General features: G+C 35.7%; 1 protein-coding gene across 11 annotated transcripts in view; it reads left to right on the forward strand.

The window, feature by feature from the left end:
* Positions 1-14440, forward strand: part of CAMK2D (calcium/calmodulin dependent protein kinase II delta) — a 462200-nt gene that overhangs the window by 300318 nt on the left and 147442 nt on the right. For all 11 annotated transcript variants that reach the window (XM_089911562.1, XM_089911561.1, XM_089911565.1 and 8 more), the window contains one exon: positions 6928-6982. In XM_089911562.1, the coding sequence (XP_089767688.1) occupies positions 6928-6982 (55 nt within the window). The remainder of the gene's footprint in view (positions 1-6927; positions 6983-14440) is intronic.

Here is a 14440-nt window from a genome sequence, read left to right on the forward strand (position 1 = left end):
GAGCTTAAGATTAGAGTATGTTCTTTTTCATGTGCTTCATGTTTGTGTATATTATCCAGAGGAAATAGAGTTATATCTTTAAGTACTTTCAGTATAAAAATAGTTATTGAAAAATATTGAGAAAACATAATACGAATACAGTTTTACATTGCATTTTTAAAACATTTTAGTAGAATTTTAAACTCACTTATTTCCTGCTTATGGAGTGAATCAAGTTTGGAAAAATACTTTATGCAAGAAATGAATTTTCAGAAAGGGGTTTGAAAGATGAGAGCATTTGGGCTGGTGTATCTCTAGGGAAAATGCAGTTGCAAGTGTTAAGATAATATGGTAGTAAGTTGCAAAGAGAGGATGATCTAATAAGTTTTCTATTTATTCTGTTCTCCAGGGCTGTTGTCAGAAAAGCAACACATCTGCCCAGTACATTTTTGAAAAGGACTTATTTTTAATTTGTCAAGATAAACATTTTAAGTTTTCTCTCTAGTTGTTTGTTAAAAACAGATCCAAAATAAAATGAAGTATGTTTTAAATTTAAATGTGTTGGAATGTTGAAGAAGGAAAAGTCTTAAATGTAGGGGATTATATTCAACCTTGTATTGGTAATGAATGTATTGTTTATTTCCCATACTTTTTATTAGCTATAATCATCCAGAAATAGAGAAATGTAGAAACTTAGAGTTGGAAAGGATCTTATAGGATCCTCTTATAGAATCATGGGACCTAGTGCTTATCAAGCATTTTTCTGTGATCTGTAGTTTTTTTTTTTAAAGTGTGCTATATATATGTATAAAACTCAAACAAAAGTTTCCCAAAGCTTTAGTGGTTACCTGAAATGTGAAATGCACTTCAGTATATTTTATTCTTATTTTAAATACCGCCTTGATCTGCACTTAAAAAAAAAGATCGTTATCTGGTCCATTCTTTGGCATGATACAGACTCCTTCTGTGTGATAGTCCTAGTTTATCATAAATAACATAACTTTTGATTAATCTTAAAATATAGTTAAATACTGTACTACTTTAATCATTTAATGTGTTGGTTTCTTGCTGGTTAAATATGGAGCCACTGGAGCAGCCTGGTGGGCAATTAGCAGCAATAGGGCTTTTCTTTTTGACCCAGATTATAGGAGGCAGAGTGGTAAAATGGTACTGGATTTGACAGTGGGTATTATAGTGGTGCTATTCAGGTAAGAGCAGAGGAATTACAAATGGCCATTTTTTGTCTACTTCACCAGACACTCTTACACATTTAATACATAGTATATAGGTGTGTGCATTTTGTATAAACTCAACAGAAGGACGGTATTAGCTCAAAGCTCTGTTAGGTCCTTATAATTAAAGTACAGTGTGAAAGTGCACCATCTAGAGATTTCTTTAATATGCAAGTCATCTGATGACAATTGCTTCTCTTCCTTTCTTGATATTCCTATTGTTTAAGGATATCCATGAGTAATCTCTGATTAGCTTTATATAAGTAATAGAAGATGGAATAGCAGAAAGATATGGCAAGAAGAGAGAAAAATGAAGAAAGTTGGAATCACTTATTCAAATATATAAAATAAATGATATTGATGCAGAATTGAAAGAGGAAAACTTTTTTAAATAAAGGAAACTTGAAATGATTACTAACTTTTCCAAGAAGTGAAAATGTGCAAAAAGGTAATCTCAAATGATTTTTCAAAGAAAACAAAGACTATTTCTAGATATTACTTGGTTTAGTAATAAGTCTGTCATTTCCTGTCACATATATAATTTTATTAAAAATGAGCAGGAAAGGCTATTAAAAGAACTATCCATTTACTTGTCTATTACATTAAACATCTCTGAAATTCTATATTTAGTCATTTATGACTTTCATGCAAAAGAATTGATTGTTCTCTCATGTTCTTTTGGTGTCATGTGATCAGTGTCAAACTATATGGTGGCCATATAGTTTGCAGTTATTAGTCATTTCTCCTCACTTTTACCATCTTCCCAGATTGTAATTCTCCCAAGTAATAGATATTTTGACCAGCCAGAAGCTCCTTTGAATAATATGAGCTTGTAAATAGATCTGGACTGTTAGAAGACATTGTGATTTCTTCTAGTCAGCCCTGTTACTAACCTGATACTGTAGATATTGAAGCTAATCTAAGCTGGATTTAGGATTAGCGTCAGGAAATGAGGTGATAATTTGAGAATAAGGATGGAGATCATGGTCAACGGAGTTGATATGCTTTGACTTTCATGATTGATCTTGTGTTCCAGTGGCTTTTTTTGTGTATTTTTAAAATAGTTTTAAAATGGGTGGCATTCCCCACTGAATTTTCATGTAATAATTATGTTTGCTTTTCTCAGGAAATTCTTAACTTTAATAACTTTTTCATATTAGCTATGAATTGCTTTTAAATATGATTTAATGTTAATATTAAGTTTACAAAGATTTTCTTGTCACTTCAGAAAAAATATTTGAAATTTTATTGAAACAATTTTTTGATTTCTGGTACTAAAGTTATTTTCATTTTTGAGTAGTGGATAGTGGCTTATTTGGTATTTATTAATGGGTCATATCGCTCAGTATATTGTCAAAATATGTATCTCTTATGCAGCTTTAGAAATTTATGTGTTCAAATATCTAAAATTAGAACAAACTGTAGTTTCTGTGTCTGATCAGTTTGCCTTAGACAGCTAAGTCAAATTTCCAAACTTTTTATGCCCAAATTTTAAAAGTTTCTTGTTAAGACAAGTTAAGAAAATCAAAATATAAATGCTATAATACTACCGACTTTGACAATAACAAAAGAAATATCTATATATCTTTATCTGCTTATCTTTCTACTTAATTTAAAATAAAATAAACTATATATGCATGGCTTCATATTTCAAAGAAATAGAGTGCATATATTTTTCAAATACACACAACCTAAATTAGTTTTTTTTTTTTTTTTTTTTTGCGGTACGCGGGCCTCTCACTGTTGTGGCCTCTCACTGTTCTGGCCTCTCCTGCTGCGGAGCACAGGCTCCGGACGCGCAGGCTCAGCGGCCATGGCTCACGGGCCCAGCCGCTCCGCAGCATGTGGGATCCCTCCCGGACCGGGGGCACGAACCTGTGTCCCCTGCATCGGCAGGTGGACTCCCAACCACTGCGCCACCAGGGAAGCCCCTAAATTAGTATTTTTATACTGGGGAGATTTTTAAAATGGTGTTGCTTTATTAAATGTATTACTCATGTTATAAGAAATAGAGGTTAAGGAAAACAGAGCATCTATACAGGTTTATCTTCAGTTTTCTAGAAATGTTAGTTTTATTTTGAGTTTGGTTTTCAGTGCTACTTTGTTTTCTATCTGAAAAGTTTTCTCTCCAGAAATGACCAGGTTTGTCACAAAAGAGCCAGGAGTAATGGTTGAGGTGAAATTTCTCTCTAGAGTATTGCCATTTGATTCTTATAATGTCTGAAACTAGTAAATATATATATATATATATATTTTAAGTTAACAAATGAACTCAACTTTGGCATCCCTCTTTTGCGAAGGCTTGACACATTGCATGGCCTGACTTGGCTAATGCTTGCTCTAGCTGTGAAATATAATTAACTGCTGATGAGAATATAAAAAGTATCTGACTTAAAAGCTGCCATATTCGCATCCCAGTATGTGAATCAAACCCAACTACCTCAATCCTTGCAACATAGCCAACTAAAAATGCAAAATCTACCTCATTTCTAACCAGGAGTATTGCTTAGAGCTGAGAACCAGTGATTAGAGGATGCAGTACAATCTGTTCTGTATGAATTACTCTGTTAGTATTATGATAACACTGGCAGCATTGCCCTACTATGTTTAGTTTTAGGGATTTATACTAACTCTGTCATTCAAGAGAGAGAGGAAAAGGATTAGGCCTTGGGTCAGCTAAACTTTGGAAATATTTTAGCCTCAGAAGCACCTTTTTCCCCATTATAAATCTCATACTTAATGTCTTAGAATTTAAATGTTTATCCTAGATAACTGTTACACTGTTTAGGTTTATGAAAATGTGTACGTATTTATCCCAAGTAAAGATGATGCTAGTTTTTTTCCACTGTATCATAACAAAATTTATTCAGAATTAATCTTACCTGGTCAAATGGCTGGTTAGAAATAGTGGAGATTATTTTAGAATGGTGTGATGCAAAAGGATTGAACTTCGTCAGGCGGTTTTTATCTTTAACCATTATCATGTACTTGCTGACAAAATGCTGTTGTGAAACTGGTTTTGACCCCAAACAATGTATGTGTTTGATTATCAGGCTTGAGCCACTCTTGACTTGTTCAAAAAATAACTTACTTTCAAATGATGATTAATTCCAAGTATTAATAAGGTAGTGGTAGTCAGACTAAGAAAACTTTATTCCAGATATAACCAGAAATTAGTACTGCTTCTCCACTTGTACCTGAAATAGCCACCTCTGTTTAGCTCTATAACTCTGATCTGAAAACCTGAGATCTCATCTCCAATTGAAGATTTTACCTTGAGACAATGTGAGAAAAAAGTGGTCACTTCCTCCAGCTCACGTTGTGATTTTTGCTTTTCATTTTAACTTTGATAGCATGGAAATCCACCTTATTTTCACAGAGTAACTGTCTGAGTTCTTCAAGTAGCCATACCATTATCTGAACTCATTTAAACACAGGTTGTGTTACAGCTGCTCAATGAGATATTTGTGAGTCTGTGTCATATAAGAAAGCCAGTGAGTTATCACCCATGATCTGGCTTTCCTTACTGTGCTGAATGACTGAGCAGAAGACTCATCATTGAGCTAAACTTTTGATTTTCTTTGGTGGCATAAGTTTAAGCAAAGGTAGCAGGCAAGTTAAACACATGACTGCAGTGTAAGCACACCGCAGTCTCCCTCTCATCTTTAGTGTCACTCTGAATTTATGGATGAAGCATGTGATCTCTGATACTGGCAAATTGAAGAATACCCTTCACACAATTAAAGTTACAGGAGAATTGTTTGCATACCAATCATTTTGTTTCAGACATACATAAGTATACTGAGCTTTGATGAAAATGTTTGTCTAAAAAGTGAGAAGAATGCCTAGCACCTGGTATAGTAAATGCTCAAAACCAATTTTATGAAAGACTGTCTACTATTTGCCAAGTCTCTATGAGGGATGCAAAGACTTAGGAAATATGGTTCCTGTTTGATAGTGTTGATGAGAAAGAAACTCTGTGTACTGAAGAAAGGACAGGTATTAGAGTTTGTTAATAAGAGTAAAATAGGCTGCATCCATAATTCAAAGGTGACACTATGAGAAACAAATAAGATAAGGAAAGGGATGCTGCAGCGTTTACATTCCGCGTGCTCTAGAGACAAATAGAGGAGCTCAGACTGAGCTGCAGTGGCCACACTCCCAGATGCCTGCATTATGGGCCCCCGTCTCATGTTCATGGTAACAGAAAACTTACATTTTACAAATGATAATCCATAATTATAGGTGAAGCAAAAGCCTCTCTTTCTCTACTTAGGAGAAATTTCTGGAGAGGAATTCAGAAAAGATTTTAATAGTGAGCCAAGGATGACACCTGAAGGGGATGGAATTGGATTGTAAAGAATGGACATTCTATTATGTCTGTGACCTTGGGAATGTCATGGGTACTACAAACTCCCTTTGTGGATTATAGTAGCTTGTGTGACCATCTAAGTGTTCTTTTGAATCCACATTTTCCATATTGATGGTCATCACTGCGTGGGGAAAGTACTAAGGACTGGTCATAGTAGAAATCATGATCCTTTTTTGGTGACTTTTCAAAAGCATTTGTGTCCTATGAGTTTGTTGCTTTTTTTGGCCTCCGTTGTTCCCAGTGAAGGCCAAGGCCTCGTAAGTGATTGGATACTTAGGAAGTTTACCATCTAAGGGAGTCAGGGGGCTTAGGCAAAAATAAATAGCAGGAAAAAAAAGTGAGTTTTACGTGTGTGGTTATTTTGCAGTAAACAGTGAGTACTTTAAATTCAGAAGAGAGAAACTTTGGTTTTGGCTAGTTATCACTGAACGCTTAGCTCACTGGAAAATCTAAAGTAGTGTTAATATGCTTAATACTAAATCTATTAAAGTAGATTATTTTATTAAAAGTTCTAGCTGTGGGCTTCCCAGGTGGCGCAGTGGTTGAGAGTCCGCCTGCCGATGCAGGGGACGCGGGTTCGTGCCCAGGTCCGGGAAGATCCCACATGCCGCAGAGCGGCTGGGCCCGTGAGCCATGGCCGCTGAGCCTGCGCGTCCGGAGCCTGTGCTCCGCAACAGGAGAGGCCATAGCAGTGAGGGGCCCGCATACTGCAAAAAAAAAAAAAAAATTCTAGCTGTACATTTTTGGCTGATGATTTGGTAAATAGATTTTGGTGACTTTCTCTTAGAGATAGCATAATAAAGACTGTTTTGGCTGGCTGGAGAGTGCTATATAGAAGTTTCCCAGATAAAAGGGAGAGGAAGAGGCATGGAGTCCATTTACTAGACTCTTAAGACCTGGACTAGGATATTAGCAAAGGGAATGACAAGGAAGAGACTCTCAGTGGAAGAATTGCTGGAGCCTGGTAACTTTGGACATATGGAGATAAAGCAATTATTGACTTTTATTTAGTTTTCGCGTGGCAATACACGAATTATTTTACTTGTATTGTTTTATTTAATATTCTCAACCGTTTTATAAGATATAAGAACTGTTATCATTACAAGTTAATTAATTTGCTTAAGATCACACAGTTAATAATTATCAGAACCAGAACTTAAACCTTGGGTCTGTCTGAACCGAAGCCTTGCTATAAAGGATGCTGACTCATCAGAAACTAAAATAGTGTTGCTAACATTTTAATTTAGGAGACAGATGCCTATTAAAAGTCTTGGGTCAGTGTTGATTCTTGGCATACATATAACACAGACTTTCTTCTCTTTTTCCTTTTTTCTTTTGTTTTAGTGCGACTTCACGACAGCATATCGGAAGAGGGCTTCCATTACTTGGTGTTTGATTTGTAAGTACAACATACTTTGTGTTTGTTTATTTTTGCTGTCTATTTGAAGATCTTGAATTAAGGATGATTTTTCTCCAAGTTACAGTCCAAATGAATGACCCTATAATATTTTTAAATGTTCTTCAAATTACATTCAACTCTAATTCTTTTGAAATGAGGTGAATGCTCAGCATTGTTTATTTAAAATTTAAGTTAATCTTCATAAGGGAAACAGTTAATGAGTCTGTTTCCTTTGGGATTGTGATATCATAAGTAGTTCTCAGTTTTACCTTGGGGTACAAAGATGGCTGATTATACATAAGCATAATTTTCCATTGAAGCTTTTTGAAGTGTTTGTAACTTATTATCTTATATAAAAAGAAGGCTCAAGGACCCTTGAGGTTGGTTAATTCAGGGGTTCAACAACATCACCAAACTCCCATCTTTTACCCCAGCTCACTGGCTTTGTTCTCAGACTGGCATGGTTCAAATTATTACATGGAGACATGGTAATTTATAGTGGAAGACATTGTCTCTCTCTTTTTTTTTTTAAGAGTGAAAAATTCACCTAGTAAGCCTCCCATTTTTCATCTCATTGGCCAGGGCTAAGTCACATGCCTACCCCTCGCCAATCACTGGCAGGGAGAATGGAGTCATCAAGATTGACTTAGACTAATCAGGATTTATAAACCAAGCTTCTATCAATAAGAATGAAGGGAAACCAGTGCTCTTGGGGAGCAGTCCACAGCATCCCCTCTGGCTGGATGGGGTATAGTGAGACAGGCCATACACATTGCTGCTAGGGGTTAAATAAGAATACACTTTCTGAAAATCAAATTGATACTCCATATCAAAAATGTCCATTTCATTTAACTTAGTAATTTTCCTTCTCAGAACAAAGTACAGAGAAAGTATTACCCTAAATTCAGTTAAAGTTTATACTGAAAGCTGTTTATTGCATTGTCCTTTATAGTGGGAAAAAAAAGAAAACCAACTTATAAATCCAATAATGGAATCAGTTGCATAATTACAGTACATTCATATGATGGACTTCTCTGTAGTATTTAATGTGATATTTGGGGAATAAATAAGAAAAAAATTATTATTTCATGTAAAATGTGTCTAATGACAGGTTAGTACTAAGTTTGGTTAATTCAGTCCTCCAATGATGTCATTAAGAAACCAAGTTCATTCCATCTTTCTCTGTGTTCTTTGTAGTATGTGGGTTTGTCCTCACCCTCAGGTTCCCCTTAATGTTCTCAAGTTTGCTGCCTCATTTTCAGGTATCACAGTGACTTCCAAAGGCAGAAGAAAAGGAAAGATTAATCCCATTGCATATATTTTTATTTATAGGGAAAACCTTTCCCAGCAGTCCCTCAGAAGATAGCTGATAATGAATTATTGTTTAGAATTGCTTCTCATGCACATGTCTGAACCAAGTAGTAGTAAAGGGGATAGAATTACAGCAGTTGGCTTTGACCAATCATATATTCAATCTGTAGCAGGAAGGGAAGTCTTGCCTGTTGGATAGGCAACCAAACATGTCTGCCATATTGGTGTTCCACATACTTGCTAGAGAATAGACACTAAATCTCTGGATACGCACAGTCCTGCTGCACAAGGTTCTTTCCACAGTCACATTCCATTCATGGCTTGTTCATGTGGCTGTAGGTTGGCAACACTCCAAGTTGCACTAGTTCTTCTTTTCAAGTCTTCCTCAAAGCTCATGTTTTCACTTTTACCGTTGTTCTTTCTTGATGTTCCAGCATTCCTTCTTTTATTATTTCCTTTCTTTAAGAATTTCCTGTAGCCATTCGTTTAGAGTATAGATGTGCTAGCAACAGATTCTGTTTTCCTTTTCTGAGACTGTCTTAATTCCTCTTCATTTGAGAAGGATATTTTTGCTAGATATAAAACTCTAGGTTAACGGTAATTTTCTTTCAATGTTGGGCCAATTCCTTCTGGATTCTTTTGTTTTTCATAAGAAATCTTCTATCATTCTAGTTGCTTATCCCCTAAAGATAAGGTATTATTTCTCTCTGGCTGCTTTAAAAAATGTACCTTTGTCTATAGTTTTTAGAAGTTTGACTATGGTGTGTCTTGCCTTGAATTTCTTAGAGTTTATCTTATTTGATATTCACTTAATCTCTTGAGTATATAGATTTATGCCAAACTTAGGAGATTTTTAGACGTTGTTTCTTTGATTGCTTTTTCAGCCTCACTTTCTCTTCTCCTTCTGGAACCCTGATGACATGAATGCTAGATCTTTTGTTATAGTCGCATAAGTCCCTGAGACTCTGTTCAATTTTTTTTTTTTTTCCCCAGTACGCGGGCCTCTCACTGTTGTGGCCTCTCCCGTTGCGGAGCACAGGCTCCAGATGCACAGGCCCAGCGGCCATGGCTCATGGGCCCAGCCGCTCCGCGGCATGTGGGATCTTCCCGGACCGGGGCACGAACCCATGTCCCCTGCATCGGCAGGTGGACTCTCAACCACTGCGCCACCAGGGAAGCCCCTCTGTTCAATTTTTTAAAAATTTATTTTATTTCTTTTGTTCAGATTGGGTAATTTATATTCTCTTTTCAAGGTCACTTATCCTTTCCTCAGTTGTTTTCCATTCTGCTGTTGAGCTCATCAATTGAGTTTTTAAAATTTTATTAGCTACTGTGTTTTTATCAGTTCTACCATTGACTTTTGGTTGTTTGGTGTATCCTCTATTCCTTTGTTGAGACTTCCTACTTTTTTTTCATTTAAGTGTGTTCATAATTGTTCACTGAAGCATTTTCATTATGGCTGATTAAAAAACCTGTCAGGTAATTCCAACAGCACTGTCATCTTGGTATTGGTATCTGTTCATTGTTTTTTCTCATTCATATTGAGATTATCCTGATTCTTGGTATGGTGAGTGATTTTGTATTATATCCTGGACATTTTGGGTATTATGAGACTCTGAATTTAATTTAAATCATCTTTTTAACAGTCCTCCTCTGATACCACAATGACAGAGGTGAGGAGGTACCATCTTATTACTGACAGGTGGAGGTAGAAGCCCAGGTTTCCTACTCAACCCCAATTGACACCCTTGGGAAGTACCTCTTTACTGCTGTGCAGGGCTGAGAGCACAGGGTTTTGGTTTTTTGTGTTTTTTTTCTTTATTTAGTGAGAGAAATGCCTCCATCCCATTTTTTAAGACATGTTGTGATTTCTTGATAGGTCTAATTTGTCAGATCTCCTTTACAGTATAATCAAGGGTATGGCATTATACATTGGGATATGTCCTTCATGCTGTGATGAGTACTAGAATTAAAAAAAACACTTTTGCTAATGCTCATTACCTAAACCACCATTCAGAACTGGGTTTATTTTTTAATTTAATTTATTTATTTTTAAAATGTATTCATTTTATTTATTTTTATTGAAGCATAGTTGATTTGCAATATTATATTAGTTTTAGGTATACAGATTGTGATTCAGTATTTTTATAGATTATACTCCATTAAAAGTTATTACAAGATAATGGCTGTAATTCCCTGTGCTATACAATATATCCTGTTGCTTATCTATTTTACACGTAGTAGTTTGTATCTCTTAATTCCAAACCCCTAATTTGCCCCTCCCCCTTCCCTCTCCACTTTGACTAATTGGGTTTAATCACAGCTCAGTCAGAGAGAAAAAATTTTTCTCCACCTTCTTATGTTCAATGCATGAAGGCATGTGAGTTAAACTAAGAAAAGATAGTGATTAACAGGAGAAAAGGCACAACATTTTTATTAATATTTATGTGCACATGAGCTCACAGCAAAGAAGTGAAATTTGAAAGAAGCAGTTAGACTCAGGGTGTCAACTCCTTGTCTTAGATGGTAAGAATTGCTTAGATGGAAGCAGACACCTTCCTCAAAGGGAAATTTATGTCCTGCTTTTAGGCAGATTAAGGGCATGGAGTGGAGAATTCTTCCTGTATTTGCTGATTCTCACTTGCCTTTAGCTCAATATAATCCTTATGCCAAAGTGGCATATTTTGGCAGGGCATATCCTGATCCCCTTCAGCTCCAAAAAGCAATTCAGTGTTAGGCCAAATATGAAAGAAAGAGGCATCCTTCTTCCCATGCCATGCCGCTTTTCCACAGTCATCAAGTTATTTATATCCATGTTTTAAATATTATAGATTTTTAAAGGTAAGATTTCCTTACTAAATGCAGGGAATGATAAGAATCACATTGTTTATAATAAAGTTTATTTTTAAAGTGCACCATTTTTTAAAAAAATTCAGCACTTAGTAATTGGTGCAGAACATATAAAGAAAGCATTTCATTTGAAAACAAAATAAGATTTTTAATTACAGTGGATCATATATGAAGCAATGATATTTGTTTGTGCTATTAATGTCTCTGAAACCAAAATGTAGAGTTTACGTTTGAACCATAGTAACATGAGAAATCTGCTGTTATTTTGAAATCTGTTGCAATTATTCTTCAATGTTTAAAGTTTAAGAGGAGAGTTATCAGTAATTGTCATCAAAATGCTTTTCCAGTAAATTAGATTAATAAACTAGTTAAACACAATCCAGTAAAGCACCCAGCTTTAGACACAGTTGGAAACAATGGCTAAAAGTGTAGGTTTTCAGTGACTAAAAAGAGATTATAACAAATATAAATAAATAATTCCTCTAAATTATTTAATTGTGGTGGTGGTTTTCTAGGAAGAAGAAAAGTAAGTAGCTTTAGAAAAATGCACATTTTAAACATAGTTAATTTAAGAAAAGTATGATCTTAAAGATATCAATGAAATACTCATGGAAAAATTGGAAGTCACTTTGCCAATCAGTTCCAAGATAAAGTAACTACTTGAATTCCTGAAGAAGGAATGTTCTCTGTGTTTGTCCTTTTGATGCTGGTTTTGGCAATGTGGTACTTGTGCATACTTCCTGTGGAATGTGAGCTATTCAGAATCTAATGGGAAGTTCTATTTTTATAGGTGTGTTGAGTCTTCTTCTAATGGAATTCTTTCCTTTTCTAAAAAGCAAAACAGAAGGGGCCATGAGTTCTATGAAAAAAAAAAAAGGTTTCCTTTTGTTACTTTTAATTTATATTTTTTTATTCAGGTATCTATCCACTGTTTCCAACTACAAAGCGTTAATAGTCAGTTTTGAAAATAGACTCAGGAATCAGTGGGAAAGGCCTGCATGAAAGCAAAGATATCTTCACAGCAAATATTGAACTGCCTGATTTTTTAGAATCATTTTTGTCAAGGTCTGTGCCTAGAAGGGTTTTTAAACACATCTCAGCAACTCCGAGAGGCAAGAGATGTGGATTTATCTGAAATCTAACAGAAGATAAGACAGTGAAGTAATGGAGCTAGAATTACAGTCCTCAAGGGAGAAGCCTAAAGGCAGAGCCATTGGCCTTAGGAAATAAAGCAGATCCAGTCCATTTCTAGGACTGATGGGAAAAAAGACCTTGACAAGGGCAGTCACTTGAATATGGCATGTATATTTCAGGATCTATATGTCAGAGAAGATCTGTATTATGTGCTTGTTGGGTGAATGTACACAATGGCATATAGATATATCACACTTTAAGTAAATGTGTAAGAGAATAACACTTGGGTTGAACTTTGGTAATCTCAATAGGGAACTAAAATAGACTAGATTAAGGCTCAATGGAAAGCATGCTGACCCAGAATGAAAAGATTTAAGTTTCAATCTCAAAGCTACCCAGGGCTAAACATTTAACAATATCTTTTCTCTAAGCCTTATTTTTCTCAAAGAGAATGAGGCCATGGGTCCAGATGAGAAATTTGTTAGACATCTCTCAAGTTCTTTTCTATTCTATGAAGCCAGGATGTTATTCACATCAATTTGAGATTTCTGATAGAATTAATGGGACTCCTGGTACCATTTTTAAATACTAGAAAATTTCTCACGACTCTAAAGTATTGGAGAAAATGCTATCATTACGTCTTTAAAAAGAACATATTTTTTTCTCTAGCAAAGTCATACCTTGGTATGTGAAGTATTTCTTTTTTTCTTCTGTTTTAAAGTGTTTGTGTTTTTGTCTCCAAATAAATTCCATTCATCAAATATGTGATAGGCGCCTACGAAAAGCAAGACACTTTGCCTAATGTTTTTTTTTGTTTGTTTGTTTTGTTTTTTGGGGTTTTTTTTGCGATACGCAGGCCTCTTACTGTCGTGGCCTCTCTCACTGCGGAGCACAGCCTCCGGACGCGCAGGCTCAGCGGCCAGCGGCCGTGGCTCACGGGCCCAGCCTCTCCGCAGCATGTGGGATCTTCCCAGACCGGGGCACGAACCCGCGTCCCTTGCATCGGCAGGCGAACTCTCACCCACTGCGCCACCAGGGAAGCCCTTGCCTAATGTTTTAAGGGGGAAAAAAAAGCGATGTTTCTGAGCATTTTAAAATAAATGTCTCATTTGGGTAAATTCAGAAAGCAGTACTCTGAGAGAATCTGCTGTGCTTCCTCCTTCTGCCCCATTTTATTATATTTCTACCAGCCAGAAGGCCTGGTCAAGTTGCATGTTTTGTGGTTATTGTTAGGAAAACATGTTTAGTTTTCGTTTATACAAATTTGAAATTATAATACTAAAAATACTTTTTCAAAATGCAGTCCTTGGACTGGGGAGCTGATAGTTTTATTGGTAATATTAGGGCTAAAGGATAAGTCAGACACCATCCTTTTTCAAAGATTTTATAGTTTAGATAGGGGCTTAGATGCCTGCAAAATATCTGTGGTGTAGACCTAGTGTGGTAAAAGCTGTAAGAGTTACACAGGGGATTGGGAAAGTGAGACAACCTTCATTCAGTCAGGGATATCAGGAAACAGTGGGAAGAACTGAAGCTGAGGCGGGCATAATTATGTCCTTGGGGATGTTTCTTCGTTCAGCGAATAAACACTTGGTATGCACTCACTCTGTACCAGGCGCTGCAGATAAGCAGATTGAAGGGAAGGTGAATGACCATTTTCTTCCCTTCAAAAAAACATAATGAAATGTTATGTTATGGCATTTTTTCACCTACTAGAATATTTGGTTATATAACCAACAGGTCAGCAGCATTTACATAACACAAATATAACAAGTTTCACAGTGTCTGTGGAAACATCTGATATGTGTGCCTAGTAACTTGGTCATCTTTATGGTAATTTAGTAAAATTCTTCTATTATGCTGATGATACTCTCCTGTATTTCACAAGGTATGTATATTCCAGTGATGATTAATTCTTTTGGGAGGTGGAGGCCTAGTATGATTTTTTTCTGAATACCTTTTGCTTATTATTTACAGCAAATTTTATCTGTCTTAAAACCTACCAAGTGTAATATTTCCTTTAATTTATATCACCAAACATTGTAGTTAACAAACAGTAGTAGCAAAAATAATTTTACACTCAGATCAGAATGTGAAAGCAACAGTATTGAAGACTATTTACTGTTGCAAAATAGTACTTGAGCAAAGTCTCTAGGTTACACT

This window comes from Delphinapterus leucas, chromosome 5 (assembly GCF_059928025.1).
Source record: "Delphinapterus leucas isolate spDelLeu-1000000601 "Yukka" chromosome 5, BTC_Dleu_Yukka2, whole genome shotgun sequence".
NCBI lineage: Eukaryota > Metazoa > Chordata > Mammalia > Artiodactyla > Monodontidae > Delphinapterus > Delphinapterus leucas.